This window comes from Hyperolius riggenbachi, chromosome 11, assembly GCF_040937935.1.
Source record: "Hyperolius riggenbachi isolate aHypRig1 chromosome 11, aHypRig1.pri, whole genome shotgun sequence".
NCBI lineage: Eukaryota > Metazoa > Chordata > Amphibia > Anura > Hyperoliidae > Hyperolius > Hyperolius riggenbachi.
In genome coordinates this window covers 93,204,939-93,227,684 of record NC_090656.1, presented here as the reverse complement: position 1 = coordinate 93,227,684, position 22,746 = coordinate 93,204,939, and the positions used below count along the sequence as shown (strand labels likewise).

Here is a 22,746-nt window from a genome sequence, read left to right as displayed (position 1 = left end):
ACAACAGTTTGCATATGTGCCTCCCACTTGTTAAGGGACCAAAAGTAACGGGACAGAATAATAATCATAAATCAAACTTTCACTTTTTGTTTTGTTGCTTGGTTGCAAATCCTTTGCAATCAATTACAGCCTGAATGGTCTGGTGATTGACTTGGCCATTGCATAAGATTCAACTTCTTTCCCTTTAAAAACTCTTTGGTTGCTTTTGCAGTATGCTTTGGGTCATTGTCCATCTGCACTGTGAAGCACCTTCCAATGAGTTTTGAAGCATCTGGCTGAATAGGAGTAGATAATATTGCCCGATACAAGTGCTCCTGGGGGATACTTACCTTGGGAGGGGGAAGCCGCTAGATCCTAATGAGACTTCCCTCATCCTCCACGGCCTTCCCAATCTTGCGCTGGGACACACGTTTAGATCAAAACAAAAACAACAGCAAACGCTGCTATGCGCAGGCACAGTAGCGGCTTTCTGACCTGGGGCAGTGTTGGGAAGAAATTTGGCATCGTAATCATAATGCAAACTTTCAGAGAAAATTGTAATTGATTTCGTATGTAATAGTAGTATTTCATAATTTTATGTAATTTTCTGGCAATTTCGCTAATTTTTGTGCTGACTTTAGCGGTTAATAGCAAAGCCCCCATACATGCTATTGCTACCAAAATTGGTACATATGTTAAGGAGAATATTAGGTACACGGCAGAAAAATACTTTTTGAAAACGACATTGTAGTTTTTGAGAAAATTGATTTTAAAAATGCAAAGAAAAAAGTTTTTTTCTTGCATTTTTAAAATTGATTTTCTCAAAAACTATATGGTCTTTTTGGAGAAATTTTGGTGTCAATGACATGTATGGGGGCTTTGCTATTAACCTTCAAAGTCGGCACAAAATTACGCAAAATTTACCAAACGTTTACGGAAAATTTTATGCAAAATTACTATGATGTTACTATAAATTTTATGCAAGAATGACTATGAAATCAATTTAGTTTGCAAATTGTAATTACGTATAGGAATAATTGTGAAAATGTACGTGAAATTTTGCTAAATCGTAATTTTGCTGATTACGATCATCACTGCCTGGGGGAAATAGCCAAGCCCGATTGGATCTGCTCTACTGCCTATGCATGAGCTGTCTGCACCTGCACAATTGAGTGGTCCTGATCAGGCTCAGCTATTTTTGCTGCAGCCTATGGGAAAGCTGCTACGGCACCTGCGCGCACCATTGACAAGCCTTGTTGATGGATTTTCATGGCATGCTTTACTCAAGCTATTAAATAGAACCTATAAGAAGCATCTCAGGTTCCATACTTACCTGGGGCTTCCTTAAGCCCCCTTAAGACCTGTCGAGGACTAAGCCTCTTGGCCCCTTCAATATATTCCAAGTTTTTGTGGTCAGTATAGACTGTAATCATATGTTCTGCCCCTTCGAGCCAATGACGCCATTCCTCAAATGCGAGTTTAATGGCTAACAGCTCTCGGTTACCGATATCGTAATTTCTCTCATCGGGAGAGAATTTACGTGAGAAGAAAGCACATGGTTGCAATCTGCCCTGGAAACCCGAGTGTTGAGACAGCACAGCCCCGACCCCAATCTCTGATGCGTCTACCTCAACTATAAAGGGACAAGTGACATCGACATGTCGCAAAATAGGGGCGGAGCAAAACAAGTTCTTCAGAGACGAGAAAGCAGAATGTGCTTCGGGTGACCAATTATAAGTGTCAGCTCCTTTTTTAGTGAGGTTAGTGAGAGGTAACACTACAGAAGAAAATCCCTTTATAAATTTTCTGTAATAATTGGCAAAGCCTAGAAATCTTTGGCGTGCCTTCAGCCCCATGGGCTATGGCCACTCCAAAATGGCAGATACTTTTTTTGGGGTCCATGGAGAGTCCCGAGGTTGAAATGATATACCCCAAAAAAGGCACCTCCGACACCTCAAAAAGACATTTCTCAATTTTTGCATATAAAGAATTCTGTCTCAGTTTTTTCAGGACAAACTTCACATGCTCCCTGTGTTTAGCTAGACTGGGTGAGAAAATCAGTATGTCGTCCAGATATACCAAGACGAATCGTCCTAGGACCTCACGGAAAATCTCATTGACCAGCTCCTGGAAGACAGCAGGAGCGTTACACAACCCGAAGGGCATAACAAGGTACTCGTAGTGCCCGTCAGGTGTGTTAAATGCTGTCTTCCATTCGTCACCCTCCCTTATGCGTACCAGGTTGTATGCCCCTCTTAGATTGAGTTTAGAAAAGACACATGCATCAGTAACCTGGGAGAACAGGTCGTCAATTAATGGGAGTGGGTAACGATTCTTTATGGTAATTCTATTCAGTTCTTGATAATCTATGCAGGGGCGAAGCCCACCGTCTTTCTTTTTAACAAAAAAGAACGCTGCTCCGACCGGAGACTTAGAAGGACGGATAAAACCCTTGGCAAGGTTTTCTTTAATGTAGTCTTGCATAGCGAGTTTTTCAGGAGCGGACAGGTTATACAAATTACCTCTAGGGGGCATGCAACCAGGCCTTAACTCAATGGGGCAGTCAAAACTTCTGTGTGGAGGAAGTTTGTCTGCCGACTTAGGACAAAAAACATCAGCGAATTCAGCATATTGTGCAGGTAACCCTTCTATCTGAATCCTGGTGGTGCAAATAGCAACTTTCTCCATACAATGATGATGGCAAAAGGAGGACCAGCTAAGCAACTGGCCGGAGCTCCAATCTATCTGAGGAGAATGCTTTTGCAACCACGGCATCCCAAGGATTACAGTAGAAGTGGCCATTTTAAGTACAAAAAATTGTATTTGTTCTCTATGCAATACCCCCACATGACATAACAAACTCGGAGTCTGAGACAGGGGATGGTTCCCTTGAAGTGGAGAGTCACCCAACTGCAGTCAGAACAATCTGTCTGTCTAAGGGAAGCAGGGGAATCCCCAATTTCTTAACAAAATCATAATCTATAAAATTGGCGGCAGAACCCGAGTCTATAAATGCCTGGGTAGACCGGACTTGATCTTCCCAGGAAATTGAACAAGGGAGTAGTAAGCGATTATCAAGTAGAGGTAACACTGGCTCGCCTAGGATAGTACCTCTGGCTACTCCTAGGCGGCAGAGTTTTCCGCCTTTTTAGGACATTTCTGTACTATATGGCCTTTCTCTGCGCAATATAGACAGAGCCCTTCCGACCGTCTCCGATTTTTCTCGACCTCTGACAATTTAGAATGTCCGATCTGCATCGATTCATCCTGAGGAAGGGAAGGGGTAGGAGAGGTGATGGGAACAGACCTCACAGGGTGTCTACCATGAGCTTGCCTCTGATAACGAATACGGCGATCTATTCTTACTGCAAGTGAGATCGCATCATCAACAGTCTTGGGTTCAGGATGACTTAGCATTACATCCACAATGGGGTCGGATAACCCAGATAAAAAACAGTCTAATAAGGTAAACTGTCCCCACCTAGCCGATACTGCCCACCGCCTAAAATCTGCAGCATAGGTCTCTGCGGTGTTATGTTCCTGCCTGAGATTTTTAAGTTTCCTCTCAGCAGTGACTGCGATATCTGGATCGTCGTATATGATAGCCATTGATTTGAAAAAATTCTGCACTGAAGATAATGCCTCATGACCAGTAGGAAGACTGTAGGCCCACGTCTGTGAATCCCCTGATAGAAGTGTTTTAATGAATGTTACCCTCTGACTCTCAGTCCCTGATGAAACAGATCTCTGTAATGATCTGCTCTGCTGTCTGCACAGGCAGACAGCTTTTTGACCATTTTTTAGGTCTGAGTGCTGCAGGTCCCTGGAAAAGAGACCTATCTTCACTCTGCAAGTTGTAGAGTTGCTGTTCTGGTGAGGAATTTGCATCCACTTGTCATGCAAATTGCTTAGCTGCTTCCTTTGATGGCTTGCAGTATAAATACCATTTCCTCCCAGAATTCCCTGCTGTTCATAAAGGTTTGATCCTGCTAGACTTACCTTGAGTCTCAGCCCTTTGCAAATTGTTTGCTAATATTATCTGTATTGCCTAGTTCTGTCTATCTGTTGCGATTGTTCTGTCGCCAGCGGCGGCCGACAGAAAATCGCTCTGTCTGTTTGGATCGCATTCGCCCTAGCGGTAGAGGTGGTGGTTCCTTCTGTATTCTGCCTTAGGAGTGTAGCCAGAGCAGCAGTTGCTACTGGTTACTCCTTCTGTCTGTTTTGTCTGGAACGAACGCTTGCTGTCGTCTCGGTGAGGTAACCGTTTAGCAAGCGTTCGCGTTCTCTTTTGTTTTCGTGTTTCTTTGGTTAGTCAGGGTTGGTACGCTTTGTCGCTATTGCGCTTATCGTGTGGCGACCGTGCCGTGCACGCGCTTTGTCGCTATTGCGCTTAACGTGTGGTAACCGCGTGTAGTTAGTCCTGTCTGCTCCTATGTGTTGGATTACAGTTGTTATCAGTTCTGTCTTTATTCTTCCTTTGCTCTGTCTTACTCAGTCTGGTGTCGCTATTAGCAATCGCCATTCTTGCGATTGCGTTCCCACTTGGTCTTCGCTGTTGTGTGTTCACCGTCGCCGGGTGGTGACTAGATTGGTGGATACACATACATTCTGTCTCTGCGCTCACTCTCTCTCTAAGGGCTATGCAATTCCCATCTGGCATCTGTGGCGTTGTTCCTCTGCACTCCACAGCTCCATCTGCCGATGGGAATTTCTCTCTACAGGTGCATTGCACCAAAGCTGGGTTCTGTTGTTTTAAACGCTTGTGGAAGATTTCCGCAGTGTCAGCGCACATCTTGTGCGCTGACCACGGAAATAATTCCCCATTCGTTACAGTCTCATCTCAAAGTAGGAGAGGCAACGGTTCCTGAAATTCTGAAAATCAGATGTGTGCCCTGAAAATTTTCCTGGCATAGGCATTCTAGGCTCAATAACTGGAGGGGACTGCACTGGTCCAGTTGCAGTCTGGAGGGTGCGGACCACCCCAGACAGCTGGGTGATCTGAGTCTGTTGGGTATTGACCAATACGGTTAAATTATCCACCGCTGTGGTCAAGGCCCCAACCTGGTTACACAGTGCGTCCATAGACATTTTGGTCTGCTGTTCTGTAACGATTTGTGTCAGCAAAGAACAGAATTCTGATTATTAGGTGATCTGCAGTATCACCTATAATGCAGATATATACCTGATTATATGGTGATCTGCAGAATCACCTATAATACTGGTATATAAAAAGCTGATGTGACAACAAATAGCAAATAGTAATTGGTGCAACATTAGTACTGATAGCTTTGGCAATACCTCACCAGAGGAGCTGGTGGGTACTAACAGTACAGTGTCCCTCACCAGAGTCAAGGGCCCTCTGGTGAGAGTAGAGTGGTCAGACAGATCGGGTTTGGCAACAGTAGTACTAATAGCTGTGGCAACACCTCACCAGAGGAGCTGGTGGGTACTAATAGTACAGTGCCCCTCACCAGAGTCAAGGGCCCTCTGGTGAGAGTAGAGAGTGGTCAGACAGATCGGCAACAGACAGACAGAGGCAGTACAAAATCAGGAGGCAGCGACAGAAAGGTTTAAGCAAGCAGAGTCGGCAGCAAGATCAGATGAGCAGAGGTACAAAGTCACTGAGCAGAAGAGTAGTCAGAACGAGCCAGAGTCATGCACAAATAATAACACAGTAATGTAAATCCTAAAGGCTATCAAACAATTCCTATCTTGTGTGAAATCCCCGGTTTCCTCCCGGATCAAAGCACACCGGAACTATCTAATGGTCTGAGCACTAACACAGAGTATTCACAACAGCAGACAAGTTGCGAGTGATTCAGCTAGGCTTTTGAAGCAGAGGAGACCCTTCAGGCGTGCCCACCTCCTATCAACCAATGAGGTGCGGCGAGCGTCTCCTCTGACGTCAGCCGACCGGCTGGTCAGCTGACGCGCCTCCTCCCCGCATAAAGGTCCTGTCTGTGCACGCGCGCACGCGACAAAGCAACCCTATGTGCAACTGACAGACCCGTCATCGGGTCTGTCAGAGGCACGGATACATTGCTAAACAGGGAGCTGGAGGCAGCTGCGGTGGTAGCGCTGTTCACCGCGGCTGCCTCTCCAGCGTTTATTACACTACAATTATAATTAGGATTGATTTATTATTGAATTAAGAAACTAGAGCAAGGTCAATCCCTACACTCCTCGGATCTGCATTAGCTTAATTGAATGTTGGAATTCTGATTCCCTAACCTACCACTGGGTTTTCTCCTAGGAGATAATTTTTCGACTTCTTTTTAAAATAACTTTTCAGCATTTTATAATTGAAAAAGTACCAAAAAGTAGGTGAAAAGTACTATAACATTTATTTTGAGTATTGTCTTGCTTTCTGGTGGCTTAAAAGGCATTTCATTGGCAAGGTATGAAAATATCATCTAGGAGAAAACTCAGGAGAAAAAGTTAATTGCAGATGGACCAAGGAGAAGTGGAGCTTAGAAAACAAAGGGGCAGAAATAATCCAGGATTCAGGAAACACTTGTGCCTGTCTCTGGTGTGATATAGTTTTGACACGGTGCTCCTACTGGGGCTGTTGAAGCTTATAGATAATAAGTAAGTATCTCTGGTTTCAGGGTTATGATGATCATGCTAGATAACAACATACACTCTAATGGGCTATTTCTCACTTGCAACCATTGCAACTTATGCATTGTGATTTTCGATTCGATTTTCAAGCTTTACGATTATTGTTCAGGGAACAAGAATTGCATAGCGAACATTACCAAAATGTTGCATGCAGCGTGTTTGTGATTATATACAAAAGGCTAACGCTGCAGTGAGACTGGTCCAATAGGGATACATTGTCACAGCTCTTTGCTGATCGACGGCGGTCAACAAAGCTAAAATACTCCAGTGTAAACCAGCCTTAAATTGAGTCTGAAGTAGTTAAAAAACAAACAAACCGATAATCACCTAAGAAGAGGGAAGGCTCTGGGTCCTATAGAGTCTTCCCATTCCTCATACGGTCCCCGCGTTCCAGCACTGGATCCTCCGTTAGCAGTCTCCTACCAATGGGTCAGAGACTGCTCACTTCCGTCGCTGCTGGAGGCTTCGCCAATCTTCGGGAGCTCGAGTGCTCCCAAGGATGGCCGCTCTATACTGCGCATGTGCGAGTGGGCAGGAATGCGCATTGCATTAGGCAAGGCATTTATTAAATAGATTTGCATCAGTGACAACTTTCTACATTACTTCAAATGTGAAAATAATTCCAAGTTGATGCAGAATTATGCCAATGATACTGTAAATCTACACAGCTTGAAAATGGACAAATGCTTTCACTGCAAGATATGATTAGTCCATTTACATTTTAGATTTCCATAATAATTTGCATAATTCTGAAACATAGTAATTAGCATAATTCTCAATCATCTCAAATGTATTTGCCCCTCAATAACAATCCCTACTGACTAATGACTTGGTACATGTAGATTTGGGATAAACATTTAATAAACACAATACAAACATAGCTGGCACTGGTATTTGTATTGTTTCTGAGAGGTAAAGGGTGTCACTATGGGGTGTTATCTGAGGGGCAGCACTCGGGTGAATGATGATGAAAAGGTGCCGCCATGGAGATACACGTAGAGAAGGCTGACTAGTGTCGGGTTGATGGATAGTATGGGACTGAAGTTAGCAGTAGGCATGGTGAGGGTTAGTGTTAGGAATAGGTCATTTATGAAGTTTAGAATTAGGGAGGCCAAAGGCAATAAAGGTGGTATTCTGGGGATATCGGATTGAAATGTGTTAATATCTACATGAAAAGGGCACAGTCTAGTGATCCCCGATCTCCCACACATCAAAGCAGGTCATTTTGGTGCTTGTTGGCCACCAAGCAGCACCGAATCTGGGCACGGTTATAACTATAAAGTTATAGCTACGCAGCCGCCTATGTCTTGTCCGACTGTAATTTGGGTGTTGGCAATAGCCAGAGCCCGAAGCTACACCACTGGAGGACAGGCTAGGTAATCAGTAGGGGAATGTATTTGTTATGTTTCCCTGCTTAGCCTCCCGCTGGGAGAGCCATCTCATCGCTTCTCCTCATGCCTAGCTGACCGAAGCCAGAATAAAACGTACGCTCAAACACTCCCCCAAAACATACTGTTTGAGGCTAAAGCAGACCTTATTTATTTTTAAAATTTAACTTAACAATATAAAGGAACTGTATACACCATCACAGCTAACTTTAGGGGAAAGGGATCCAGAGGCTTAACAACAAATTAGGCATGCAGCCAATAAACCGGCCCCCAGATGCAGCCGCTGACTCAGAGACAGCTACATGCCACCAACATATAACCATCTCTCACTGCAGGCCAACAACTCACTGGAGGTACTAACATCTAGGGAACTCCTCACCACCAACCCAGTTAATGACCACCCACTGGAGAGATTACCCCTCCAACCGCAATGACAAAGCAACAACAGACCACACTCTCCAAAAAACGAAACCCTAAAACAGGGTAAGGGGTGGGTGGGCTTCTTCTGGTAAAAAAATCCTGAGCAAAAACTTCTCCCACTGCTCTCCCTATATTTAACTCCTAACCACCCACTCCACAAAGCTGGCCCTATCCATAGGTTGCCTTTCTCGCCAGTACAGGCCCTATTTTATTAATATAATCATGTGCTTCCAGTATACTGTAACCCAACTTCAAAGCACAGTGCACCAGATATTCTCCAGGAGTACATACATTGATGTGGGGAGACCCCCAGGTCGCAGCAGGAAAAGCCTATTATTTAAGCCACGATTAGCGGCAAAGACAGCAAATTTAGGTGCACGGCCGCTATCGGGCACCAAACTGTACCTTGTTTGCAGCAAATCGCAGATTTTATGATGGCTGTGATGTGCATTGTGCAATAACCAAGGTAAATTTTGGTGCCTGGAGGCACCCGATTAGCAGTAGTGATTTGAAATATAGCGGGGCCCGATAGAATCCTGGGTAGTGGTACTTGTAGAAATGCAACTAGCGGCATTGCATTGCAAGTTTGCGCTAGAGGGGGGAGGAAAGGTTTAGAGGGTTTAGGGATAGGTGCCACTGGGTGGTCAGGGTTAGGCACCACCCCTAGGGAGGGTCTTAAGGTTAGGTACTATTGGGGTCTCTTAGGGTTAGGGTTAGGTATCACCGGGGGGGGGGGGCGGGGGTCTTAGGGTTAGGAACCACCAGGAGGGTCTTAGGGTTAGGCACCACATGGAGAGTCTTAGGGGTAGGTATCAGTAGAGGGAGGGTTCTGTGTGAGAGTAGGGCTAGGTTTAGCCATAGTAAAATATCTGTAAATATTCAGTAGTAGTAGTCGGAATTCAAAGTAGAATATCTCTCATTTTAGCAATATTCTACTAGTGGCTTTTTTACATGTATGCCTTCCAGGTACACATATCCTTAGTTTGGTGACTATACAGTTTACTTTACTGTACATTTCTCTCCAGGTTCCATCTTTGCAAATCAAGTACAACTTCAATTACAAGAATAATGAGCACTTACTTTCTGGGCTTCTCAAGGTACAGTAGTTGCGAATAAAAGATACATCTGATGTGAGATTGCCAAACAGAACGTGTCTCTTCTGCTCAGTCGCTGACAATTCAGGATCAATCCAGAGCTCTCCGCAGGACACATAGACCTGTTGTAAATGTCACATGTCAGTGTTCTGTAACATCTTAGGAAAAAGTACACTGCAAAGGAGTCACAGCACGAGACTGTATAAGCATAAAATATCGCTAAGTACTTGTACTTCTCCTTGGATGAGTTGAGATTACTGCTGTTATTTTATAAACTAGGCGCCCAGGATTAACAGACTGCATTACAGTCGTAACACTGCACCTTTTGTACTTAGCAAGATACGTCAACCATGTGACCTTACTGACAGTGCAGGGCCCAGCTAGTGTACCTCGCCATTGTACATCTGATGCTGAAGTGTAACTAAGTGGCTTGTAATACACAGTCAGAAGATCTTATGGTGCAGCAGGACAATGCTGATCTCAAGTCAGGATGCAGACGAACGAGATAAACCTTTTCATCTTACCAGCTGATCTCTTTCAACATCCCTCAAATGAAAAATCTCAACACCATTTTCATTATAAAGTCTGCGGGCTGCAGAAGGCAAGTTCATTATCTGGGTACACCTGTGAATGGAGGCACAGCGTTAATGATTAAACACTTGAAGCATGCAAAGTCACATGATAACGTGCTTATGTGTGCTGATAGATGAATAAAAAATCAGTGCTATAAAAGTGCTACCAGAATTCCCACTGAATAATCTATGGCCGTATTATCATCTAAACTCTAACTAATACAATAACAAGATTAACAATAACATTTATATAGAGCTTTTCTCCGATAGGACTCATAGGACTATTACCAGATGGGTTCCTCATTACAAAATATGCAAATTATTTCAGAACATTGTTCCAAATTCACCCAAAAACAACGCTTCAGTACCATTCAGCACTGAAGCTTTGGAAAGGGTCGGGGGCGTCCACTAACTGACAGTGGGCCAGATTTATCAAAGCATTACCGACAGTTTTTTCTTCTTAAACTGTCCTTACCAGCAGGGGGGGAGTGTTCTGCACGTTTGTAAGTAGCTTCCCAATGCTTTCTTAAAGAGAACCCGAGGTGTGTTTAAAGAATGTTATCTGCATACAGAGGCTGGATCTGCCTTTACAGCCCAGACTCTGTTGCTATCCCAAACCCCACTAAGGTCCCCCTGCACTCTGCAATCCCTCATAAATCACAGCCATTCTGTGAGGTTGTGTTTACATCTGTAGTGTCAGTCTCAGCTGCTCCCCCGCCTCCTGCATAGCTCCGGTCCCTGCCCTCCAATCAGCAGGGAGGGAAGGGATGCAGGCGGGGACTGGAGTTCTGCAGGAGGCGGGGAGAGCAGCAGACTGACACTATAGAGATAAACACAGCCAGCTCTGACAAGCTGTTTGTCAGCAGCGTGGCTGTGATTTATGAGGGATTGCAGAGTGCAGGGGGACCTTAGGGGGGTTTGGGATAGCAACAGAGGCTGAGCTGTATAGGCAGATCCAGCCTCTGTATGCAGATAATATTCTTCAAACCCACCTCGGGTTCTCTTTAAAGCAGTAGGATCAGCCATACTATTCCAGGGAAAAAAACACATATATAAGTAGATAAATACTTGATCTACTTACATAACACACGTATTCTACTGTCCACATTTTGATTTCAGTGAATGTTATATAGTAAATTACGAGAATTCTGTTCCTGGTGGGGGCCATGTCTTTTGCCCACAGTAAAGGCTAACTCGTGATGTCATTTCTGCCCTTTACTTTTTTTCTTGTCTCCTCCATTTACTGAGTCACCTCAGCCTTGCTTGTAAACACAAGTGAGTAGTGGGATCAGGTTTCAGATAAGCAGCAGACAGGGAAAAAAAGGGAAGAGGAGGAATATATTATAGATAAAAAGAACCCCCAGCATGCAATTCTTTGGCAACGACTACTAAAGAGCCAGTGCTCCTAAGGTATATGATAACTCCAAATCATAACAGCAGAAAACGTTTTGAATGCAGGATTAGCATCTTTATCACTTAATACACTCAGACCAGTTGCTGTTGAAATGTGAACTTTATGGTGACGATACCACTTTAAGTGAAGGGAGATTGCGGCAGTTCTGAGAGTTTTCCTTAGATTAAGAACAGTGCAGAACTGTCCCTGAATAAGAAGTGGCTAATACCACTTCTTAACCCCGCAGAGCAGGTTTACACTGACACCTCATAGCTTCTTTTTTAATTTACTGCCATCTACCCACAATCATTTGTTACTGAGGTGAACTCCCCTTCACCCTGGTGATGTTTAAGAGAAGGAGGGGAATTGTGGATGAGTGTGTGGAGAATTGACTGTTTAGAGCATGTTAAAAATGTGTGTAAAAGACAGAGCAGACATGGGGATTATTTGAGAATGGAAGTTTAGGAGAGAAATTACAGCCTGGGCTTCTGGTGTCCCAGGTGGATAAACAAACAAGTCATACACTGTTGTATTCGTTTGTCTGAGACTTCTAGCTCCTCCTGACTTAGAACAGTTTAGGAAGGAAACAGCACCATCTTCTAGTGGCTTCTTAAGGTGCCTGAGACAGTTCTGCACAGAGTTCTAGAAACCTACCAGCGTTTTGTTTCAGACACTCTTGATAAATCTGGCCCAGTGTGTTTTCATGTGACTTCTTACTTCCTCCTTCCAAAGCTGAAGAAAGGGAGTATCAGCGTCACATGAGACACCTTGTGAAGCACAAGTAAGTGAATGCCTCTTGACCCTGTCCGCAGGTTCACTGTTAAATGGTGCTGGACTGTGGTGTTCAGGTGAAGAATTTGAACACCAACACTTACAAATTTCCCAGCTGACCTTAAAGGGATACTGTAGGAGGGTCGGGGGAAAATGAGCTGAACTTACCCGGGGCTTCTAATGGTCCCCCGCAGACATCCTGTGTTGGCGCAGCTGCTCACCGATGCTCCGGCCCCGCCTCCGGTTCACTTCTGGAATTTCTGACTTTAAAGTCAGAAAACCACTGCGCCTGCGTTGCCGTGTCCTCGCTCCCGCTGATGTCACCAGGAGTGTACTGCGCAGACACAGACCATACTGGGCCTGCGCTGTGCGCTCTTGATGACATCAGCAGGATCGAGGACACGGCAACGCAGGAGCAGAGGTTTTCTGACTTTAAAGTCAGAAATTCCAGAAGTGAACCGGAGGCGGGGCCGGAGCATCGGTGAGCGGCTGCGCCAACACAGGATGTCTGCGGGGGACCATTAGAAGCCCCGGGTAAGTTCAGCTCATTTTCCTCCGACCCCCCTACAGTATCCCTTTAAATCCACAAAGTCAGAAAAGCCAGGGGATAGGGGGGATTAGACACCATAGCCTCCACTCTAACTCGGTTTTTTGAGTTTGTGCTCATTTTGCATATCTGTTGTCTTTACATCCTTTTCCGGGTCTCACATTTGCTGGTAATTTGTCTTCACAAGACAGCTTGGAACTATGGCATCAAGTGGACAGCTATTTTCTCTGTCATTAGTATGTGAATACTATGAGCAGATTGTGTAGGTAAACGCTCAGACCACACGGAGGTTGTAAATTTGGTCAGTGATTTGCTAATCATAATTGAAGATGTGTAGCAAGCTTAGGGACCTCTCCAAGAAAACTATTACAGTTAAACACCTAGAGGTGTGCTTCACAGTCACAATGACAGTAGTGCAGTGCAGTATGGCATAGGAAAAAAGCAAGGCTAACCACACTTGGATGTGATGAATGGGTGGCCGGTCCATGTTTAGTTTATGAGTCGCACTGCTGCTAACCATTCTGGCCAGTAATCGCACTGCTAGTAGTGTAAATGGGCTATTTGAGTTTGCAGTTAGAGGTAGAGAGTCAATCTCCCTATACTGGGCTTATTACATCATACACAGAGGTGATAACGGAGGGACACAAGATTACACTAAATACATTGGCACCAGAGACTGTTTTAGATTTGACTGATACCATAAGCACAAATAGGATTTTGATATGGATCCCATCCCAGGTGCATTAGGGCCCTTTCACACCAGAGGCTAGTTTCGGCGTTTTACAGCCAAGACCATAGTTGGCGTTTTCCAAGGTAAAATAAAAGTCCATAGACTTTCATTTTACCTTTCACACCTAAAGCAGCTTTTTTGGGCGTTGCGTTTTGAAGCTCCCCGGAGCTTTTTCAGGGCTGTTTACAGCCGAAGTTGGCTGTTGGCGTTTCAATGATAGTCAATGGAAAACGCCAACTTCAGCGTTTTCAAAGCGTTTTCAAAGCATTTTACAGCTGACTTGTTCACTTATTTTTATAGGAAAAAAACAAAGGACGTTTTCATATGAGCTGTAGAACTCTTTGAAAACGCTTTGAAAGCGCTTTGAAAACGCTATATATTGGCGTTAAGCAAAAGGCTGACTTTGAGCCTTTTCTACCGCAGCCTCTAGTGTGAAAGAGCCCTAAAGCAAATCTGAAGCAAAAATAAGCATATGATATAATGAAATGTATGTTTAGTACAGCTAAGCAATGGAACATTGGTAGCAAAGAAATGTTTTCCAGTATAGGAAGAGTTAAGAAATGTCAGTTGTTATCTATGCAAAAGAGCTTCTGTGAGCTCTCAGACCCAAATTGGGTCGAAGAAAGAGCTGTTTTCTGAAGCACTTATACAGCCAAGAAACAGTGAGAGTCAGGTTGAGATACGGTTTTACAGCAGGAAAGATCAAAGGGTCATTACCGCTGCTCTTTTTTATAGCTTAAAGGATACCCGAAGTGACATGTGACATGATGAGATAGACATGTGTAGTGCCTAGCACACAAATAACTATGCTGTGTTCCTTTTTTTCTGCCTAAAAGAGTTAAATATCAGGTATGTAAGTGGCTGACTCAGTCCTGACTCAGACAGGAAGTGACTACAGTGTGACCCTCACTGATAAGAAATCCCCCTTTTTATCTCTTTCTTGCTCTCAGAAGCCATTTTCTGCTAGGAAAGAGTTTTATTTGTGTGCTAGGCACTGTACATACACGTCTATCTCATTATGTCACATGGCACTTCGGGTATCCTTTAATACTACAAACCGTATTGCTGTATTGTATTCTAAATTATTTTCCAACTTCACTTGTTTTGTATACAAATTATTATTCCCCCCTCCCCTGCCACTTTACATCTGGGCACCACAGTAGCTGCATCTTTCCCTACAGTGCATTCACCTTCATTATAAGCAAATCAGTCTATTCACCTTTCTAAAAATTGCTGCATTTCCACCTGTTCCACGTCTAGAGAATTGGTTTCTGCCATGTTTTTATGTTTTTGCTCTTTCTTTGGCTTCTTCTCATTTAGTTTAATGATGCTGGAAAATAATAAATAATATAAAAGTCGGTGAAAGCAGCAATATAACAATCACAATCATGTAATACATCCCACATAATAGTGCCTGCAGCACTTCCTGTAGTAGTGGCCCACCCTAATGAAGTTTTCTGATGGCCATTTGATGTATAGTCTGTGTGTAATCTTACCACATCTATGTAGCATACGTGTGAACAGATTAGATATGAATTGATAGCTTTTTTTAAGTAGCATTTCATACTATATTACAGAAATATGGTTCGATTCTAAAAGGAACATACACACGGACTGTACAGTGTGTGTATGGATGCGTGCATCTGCGTTCTGAAAGGAAATACTGGGTGCCAGCTAAAGTTTTTAGCAACACAGACGTTGAACTTTACTTAAAAGGAAACCAGAGTCCACGCAAAACAAAGAATCAATACTTACCTGAGGCTTCCTCCAGCCCCATAAGCACGTGGGAGTCCCTCTCCGTACTCCCACGTACCTCCGTTCAACCGCAATCAGCCCTGGTAACTGAACTGGTTCAGTCACGCCAGTTCTGGTCTTCTGCGACTGAGCAGGGCCGGTTCTAAACTTTTTGCCGCCCTAGGCAAACTTGTAAGGATGCCCCCCCCCCCAGTATAGTTAGTATAATTGCGCCCAGTATAGTTAGCCTGGAGGGGTAGCAGCCAGGACAGGCGAGCAGTGGGCACAGCGGCAGGGAGGGTGTTAAAACCCCCCCTCCCTCACCTGGGGTTCCCCCTGTCTGCTCTCCCCCTCCATCTATTAGTGGAGCATTTAATTGTGTCTCGGAGATCGGGGATGCAATTACTCACTTCCTTGCGTTCCACCGCTGCGTCACTTCCGGAAATGCCACCCACTGACACTGACATTTGCAAGTGCGGTTTTGTGTGTTTTTATGCGTTTTGTATGCGTTTCTGATATGCATTTAATGCAAATTTTGAGGAAGGTGGCCAGTATAAAAACACATTTTAATGTCCTCTCTGGCTCATCACTAGGAAGTGCCTCATGCATGTTATACATTACCTGTTCGCAACCTATGCTTGTCCCCACTGGCTCTGGGTGCCTAGTAACTTGGCTGCGTGTATGACGTCTGACTACAAATGCACGGCCTTACCAGGAAACCACGTGTGGCACACATGTATGTAGAGCGGCATGCGCCCGGAGCAGCGGAGGCCGTGGACAGGTAATGCATAACATGCATGGGGCACTTAACATTAGGGGGGCCAGCGTCACAAGTTTCACCATATTCGACGATCATCTCAAAATTGCACGCCAGGGCCGTGCCGAGGCATAGGCTGGAGAGGCTCCAGCCTCAGGGCGCAGTGTAGGAGGGGGCGCACAATTCATTTAACTGTCATTCCTAATTGGGTTTGAAGCAGAAAGAAATAAGAAAAGGGGATACATAGCAGTGACTGCAAGCCAGATAACTAGATATTAAGGTGTTGGGGATGCTGGGGGCCCTGTGGCCCTCTTAGTCTAATAGCAATCAGTGTGTGACGGCTGGGGTGAGAGGGATGGAGGGGCGCACTTTGGTGTCTCAGCCTTGGGTGCTGGAGGACCTTGTCCCGCCTCTGTTGCACGCTGTTACCGCCGCGCACCCAATCGAGCAAGTCGGCCGAACATCTTGCAGAATGCGTGATCAACTTATGCAACATATTTCATCCTGAAATTGGTCAGACTGTCGGTCGGGCATGCACCTAGCGGAACCGATTTTCATCTGATTGGATTATAATAATGTTTGACTGCCGGCAAGTCGCCTGATGTATGGCTACCTTAATTCTGAGGGCTCTGTGCAACTGAAAAATAAACAGAAGAAACTGAAGTATCTCATTCTTCAAAATACTTAGTTTTTTTTTTTCTGCTGTAAACTGGCTTCCAGTTCTGCTAGTGCTAGATGATTTAGAGACTAGCCTGGTGACAATAGTTGGGTTGCCATAATACTGTAATTCATGCCAAAAACTGTCTGCCTTTTTTTCCTTTAGAAGAAGTAAACTGAAATGACGTGGCATCATAATATTTTGTGCTATCCTATCACTGTGGTCATCATCATACACAATTTATGACAATTATGACAATTTATGACAATTATGCAGGGATGAACCTTAAAGAGACTCTGAAGCGCAGAAAATTTGCCATTCTTAACTTGTTATTATCTTCAGTAGTTTCATCAGAAGTAAACCGTTGCATCCCTGCCACAAAACGAGGGGTTTAGACCCCCCAAATCCCCGCCACAAAACGAGGGGTTTAGCCCCCCAAATCCCCTGCGCTGAGAGGCAAAGCTTTCAGCTTCAGCTCTGCCTCTCTTAAAGGGACTCCGAGCTCTGTTTAAAAATAAAATTTGAACTTACCCGGGGCTTTCTCCATCCCAGCCCTGGTCGGGACGTCCCACGCCGGCCTCCTGGCTCTTCTCCCGGCGGCTGTCCGCATAGCGCGGACAGGCCGGGCCCCCGGGCGACACTGGCGAGTGTCGGGGCTTCTTCTTCCCTATACGTCACGAATGACGTCACACGCCGGCCGCCGCGCGTCATGACGGCGGCCGGCGTGACAGTACGGCGCATGCGCGGTTTAATCGCGCATGCGCCGTGCTGTCACGCCGGCCGCCGTCATGACGCGCGGCGGCCGGCGTGTGACGTCATTCGTGACGTATAGGGAAGAAGAGGCCCCGACACTCGCCAGTGTCGCCCGGGGGCCCGGCCTGTCCGCGCTATGCGGACAGCCGCCGGGAGAAGAGCCAGGAGGCCGGCGTGGGACGTCCCGACCAGGGCTGGGATGGAGAAAGCCCCGGGTAAGTTCAAATTTTATTTTTAAACAGAGCTCGGAGTCCCTTTAAAGGGAACCAGAGATGAACGATTCACACAAAATAAACATATCAGTTGATAGTTTGTAAAGAATAAATGCTCTACCTGATAATTTCACCACTCTGGTGTGCCTTTTTGAGTGTTTTTTATCCATTATTGCTCCAGGAAATATCCAATATGGCTGCCGGCTCATACCTGTTCTGCTTCCGGGTTATGAGTTGCTCTGGATGTGCTGTCTAGCCTTTATGAGACTATAGACAGCCTTTCATCTGTCTGCTTTCAACTATTATTCTGGAATGCTGTGTGGCTGCCTGTAGGAAGTGTCTCTCATAGAAATTAAACTGCATACAGTAGATAATGACTGGCTGCACACTGCACACAGATACACTTGTGTGTGTCAGAGCTTCTTTCTCGGCAGCAGCAGCTCCTCCCATGTCAACAGCTCTGAGTATGAAATCTGAGCTAGGAGGGGGCAGGCTTGGGCTTGAAAAGACTCCACAGAAGAGTGACTCAGCTAAAATGATTCCAGGTCAAACCTAGACTGAATCAGTCAATGGATTCTTATTACAGTTTATAACAGATAGATTAGACTGAGAAGAATAACACTAAAAGCAGGGTAGGTGTTTACTGTCATGTTCCCACTGATAAATGTAATAAAATACATGAGGGTGCTTCGTCTCTGGTTCTCTTTAACGTCAGTCGCCGCATGGATCTCCGCCTCTCCCCGCCCCTTTCTGTGAAGGAAGACTGAGAGGGGCAGGGAGAGGATGCGATGCGCTGCGATTGACAGCAGTAGAGGCAGAGCGGAAGCTGAAAGCTCTGCCTCTTTCAGGAAGCACCGGCCGGATTGCCCCCCGGGGATTTGGGGGTCTAAAGCGCTCGTTTTGCGGCGGGGATGTGGAGGTTTTCTTCTGATGAGAGTACTGAAGCGAATTATAAGGTAAAAATGTCAATTTTTTTTGCTTCAGTCTCTCTTTAAGGGTGTGCATTTTTGCTGCGTTATTGCTGCGTTTGTGTTAACTTTTTTTTTTTACCACAAATTCATTTTTTAAGCATTTTGCGTGCATTGTAATGCATTTGCGTTTCGCATATACAAAACACATATGCGTTTCGTATGCGTTTTTCAATTGAGTTTTATGCAAATAACTAGGAAAACAACAGGAAGTGGAAATACATCACAAATTTTTTTTCTATAAAAACTAATATAAAAACGCATGTAAAACGCATGAAAAAGGCAACCCATTGCGTTTCCATTTACTTTCATTTTGTGCGTTTTTGATGCATTTTTGCATACTATGCAACAAAACCAGGGTTTTTAAAAACACACGCATACAAAACACATATGCGTTTTTTATATGTGTTTTTTCCTGCAACCCATAGACTTCCATTAGCAGCAAAAACACAACGTTTTCTGCAAGCGTTTCTGCTTAGTGTGCACCTAGCCTTAGTGATAATCAATTAACACATTAACTAATGGTTTTATATTTTTTTCTGCTCTGACATACTGTTTCTTGAGCATATTGGTTAAATCTGGCCCGACAATGACACAGGCATTGCTGGCATCGCTGTCTCCGTTCCTGAGTACCCTCAGTCTGACAGGGGTGTGGCTGTCTGGATGGTTATAGGCTGGTCTCTGCAGAGGCGGGCTGTTGGCAATAAGCGATCCTTGAATGGGCCAATTAAAGTCCTAGCAAACAACAAAAGTAACAGTATTAGATAAATAATCACTTATCGAGGTATGAAAGATGAAAGATAATAGGGAGGGATCAGGCAAGAAAAAGACAAATGGTGAATGAGAAAGATTACTTTCAAAATGCTGTTATTTCATCTGTGGCTGGGGGTAAACAAATAAGAAGAATGTTTCTTCCAGAGTAAAATGAGCCATAAATCACTTTTCTTCTATGTTGCTGTCACTTACAGTAGGTAGTAGAAATATGACAGAACCGACAGGTTTTCAACTAGCCCATCTCTTCATGGGGGATTCACAGCAAGGCCTTTATTCTTTTTAACCGCTTGCCGCCTGCGTCACGCCGATGGGCGTGGCCGCGGCGGCAGCCCCAGGACCAGCTAACGCCGATTGGCGTAAAGTCCTGAGGCAGCAGTGCGCGCATCTCCCGCTTGGTGGGCGGAGCTAAGCTCCGCCTTCAGTCTCCGAGCGGCGATCGCCACTCGGAAGACTGTTACACGGCGAAACCGCCGTGTATTTACATGTACAGCGCTGCGATCAGCAGCAGTGCTGTACTGGGGACAGCCGTGTGACACGGCTGTCCCCCTGGGGGACAAGAGAGCGATCGGCTCTCATAGGCAGAAGCCTATGACAGCTGATTGCCGTGATTGGCCGGCTGGGGGGAGGGAGGGGATTTAGAAAAAAAAGAAAAAAATAGCAAAAAATATAAAAAAAAACCCAAACAAATATTTATAAAAAAAAAAAATAAACACAGGGGGGCGATCAGACCTTACCAACAGAGAGCTCTGTTGGTGGGGAGAAAAGGGGGGGGGGGGAATCACTTGTGTGCAGAGTTATACGGCCCTGCAGCTTGGCCTTAAAGCTGCAGTGGCCAATTAAGGTTAAATTAGCCTGGTCACTAGGGGGGTTTAACACCATGGTCCTCAAGAGGTTGAAAATGATTTATACAAAAATGCTGGCCAGCCTCCCTGCTCGCTACACACTTTTTTGGCAGTTGGATGGAGCAACTTACATTTTCTAAGTGCTTTTGAAAATAAAGAAAAAAAAACCCAAGAGGAGATGGGCTGTCGGTTCTGTCAGATTTCTACTACCCATTGTAAGTGACAGCAACATAGGAGAAAAGTAATGTATAGCTCATTTTACTCTGAAAGAAACATAGTTCTTATTTGTATGTGTTTTCGTGTATTTTAAATTATACAATTTTTGTGACAGTGGTCCTTTAAAGATGATATAAAAAAACAGCTATTTGTAAGATGACTGGGAAGATATTATGCCTGGTACACACCATGCAATTTCCCATCAGACAGATGGGTCTAGTCGAGTATTTCCAACAGGTCCAATCTGATCTCCAATAATTTTTCTGATCTATTTTTTTAATCACTGCTATACAAAATAGATCAGAAAAACAATTGGAAATCAGGTCAGACCTGTTGGAAATAATGGATTTGATGCCCCTATCTGATGGGAAATGTCAGGGTGTGTACCAGACATAAGGAATATGTAGACATGTAGAATTGTTAACAGCTTTGGAAAAGTGCAGAAAAACTGTTATAATTCCAAAAATACCCTTTTGATCCTCTGTCTGGTACTTTTCGCCATGGACCCCGAACAAGTATGCAGATCACATGTTTGACTTTTGACTTAAGTTTTACTGCCTTTGCATCATGCTTGATTGCAGATTGTAAGCTTTCAAGAACAGGGACTGCCTCTTACTGTTTCATGTTTTGCTGTAAGTTACCATATGAGCGTGTATCATATGAATGTGTAACAATTTTAGTGATATCTCAAACCACGCATTAACTATGTACATATTTGTACTTGTATTACTGGATGTCATGACTGTACAGTGTCTTGAACTTCTCATGCATATATGTTCTCCTATATTTGTTTTGTACTATGTACAGCGCTATTGAAGATGTATATATAAATAAAAATGCTTGTTTCAGGTGTGTGATTCAGATGCTATTGATGCATGAAAGAACAGCAGGATCCCGGGCAACTGGTATTGTTTAAAAATAATATCCTCCATATGACTCTCATTTCAGGTGTCCATTAAATTGCATGTCTGTCAAACTTGACAAAGTGTACTTTAAAGAAAACCTGTAACAAGAAAAAGTTCCCCAGGGGGGTACTCACCACGGGTGGGGGAAGCCTACAGATCCTATCGAGGATATCCCGTCCTCCTGTGTCCCACGGCGGTGGCGAAAAAGCTCCCGGAGCGGTGGGAATCTAAATACTTACCTTCCCGGCTCCAGCGCAGGCGCAGTATCGTCTTTCCACTCGGAGATAGGCGGATATAGCCGATCGCTGTCGGGCCGCTCTACTGCGCAGGCGGAAGTCTCCTGCGCCTGCATAGTAGAGCAGACCCGACAGAGATCGGCTATTTACGCCTATCTCTGTGCTGAGAGCCACATCAGCGCCCCCGCTGGAACCAGAGAAGGTAAATATAGCAAACCTTGTCAGGCTTGTCATGCACGGATTGCGGGACACTCCGGGGAGCCAGCGCTGGACTGCCTGCAGCTACAGGGATGGGGTAAGCCTCATTGGGACCATGAGGCTTCCCCCTCCCGAGGTGAGTACCCCCCAGGGGAACTTTTTTTTTTGTTACAGTCTCTTTAAGAATTTTGTTACATGGAAAAGGGAGTTGCTAGCAAATAGACAACAATAGGCTTTAGTGCAGTCTCTAACATACAGATAAGTTAACTGGCTTCCCCCTAAATTTGGCTCTAGACTACGATGGACATATAATTATGGTAGGGAATGGATTAAACTGTGAGCATCACTGAGGGAAAGTTAGTGACAAGACAATATAAAACCGGTTAAAGTGCTGTGGAAGATGTCAGCACTATATAAATACTAAATAATAATAAATAGTGATAACAACAAACATCATTACTAGAAAACTATTGCAGGGACCAGTCACTAGTGCCCGTGACCAATTGCTGTGATTAATTGATGTGAATAGTTACTGGCAACTCGGTCACCTGTGTGGCATAGCCCTAAAGGTGAAGCTCCAGTCTTTGCTGTCTTATCCCCCTCTATGCAGTGGCATAGCAATAGGGGGCGCAGAGGTTGCGACCACACTGGGGCCCTTTGGTCAGAGGGGCCCTCCCTCAACAGCAGTATTAACAATTTTTTGGATTCAGTGCTGGTAATGATCACTTCTATAAAAGCTTTGAATAGTGGTAATCATTAACAGACTGTTCCCCCATCGCCTTCTTGCACCTCTTATACTTTGACAATCCTTGGCAGGTTTTGGTGCGTCATAACGATCTTTATGTATAGAGTGCTGGGGGGTGTCATGTGAAAACTTTCACTGTGGCCCAAAGCTCCTTAGCTACGTCACTGCCTCTATGTAGTACTGATGCGGAGCTGTCAACAATTCCTGGTGCAGGAGTAAGATTAGAGAGGCGA

The 22,746-nt window shown here is 44.7% G+C and overlaps 1 protein-coding gene across 6 annotated transcripts in view; it reads right to left on the bottom strand.

Annotated features, from left to right (window-relative positions):
• The window catches only part of DCDC1 (doublecortin domain containing 1), a 751,262-nt gene that overhangs the window by 50,859 nt on the left and 677,657 nt on the right, over positions 1 to 22,746 (bottom strand). For all 6 annotated transcript variants that reach the window (XM_068260478.1, XM_068260480.1, XM_068260479.1 and 3 more), the window contains 4 exons: positions 19,151 to 19,332; positions 14,735 to 14,845; positions 10,027 to 10,126; positions 9,489 to 9,624 (listed from right to left, as the gene is read on the bottom strand). In XM_068260478.1, the coding sequence (XP_068116579.1) occupies positions 9,489 to 9,624; positions 10,027 to 10,126; positions 14,735 to 14,845; positions 19,151 to 19,332 (529 nt within the window). The remainder of the gene's footprint in view (positions 1 to 9,488; positions 9,625 to 10,026; positions 10,127 to 14,734; positions 14,846 to 19,150; positions 19,333 to 22,746) is intronic.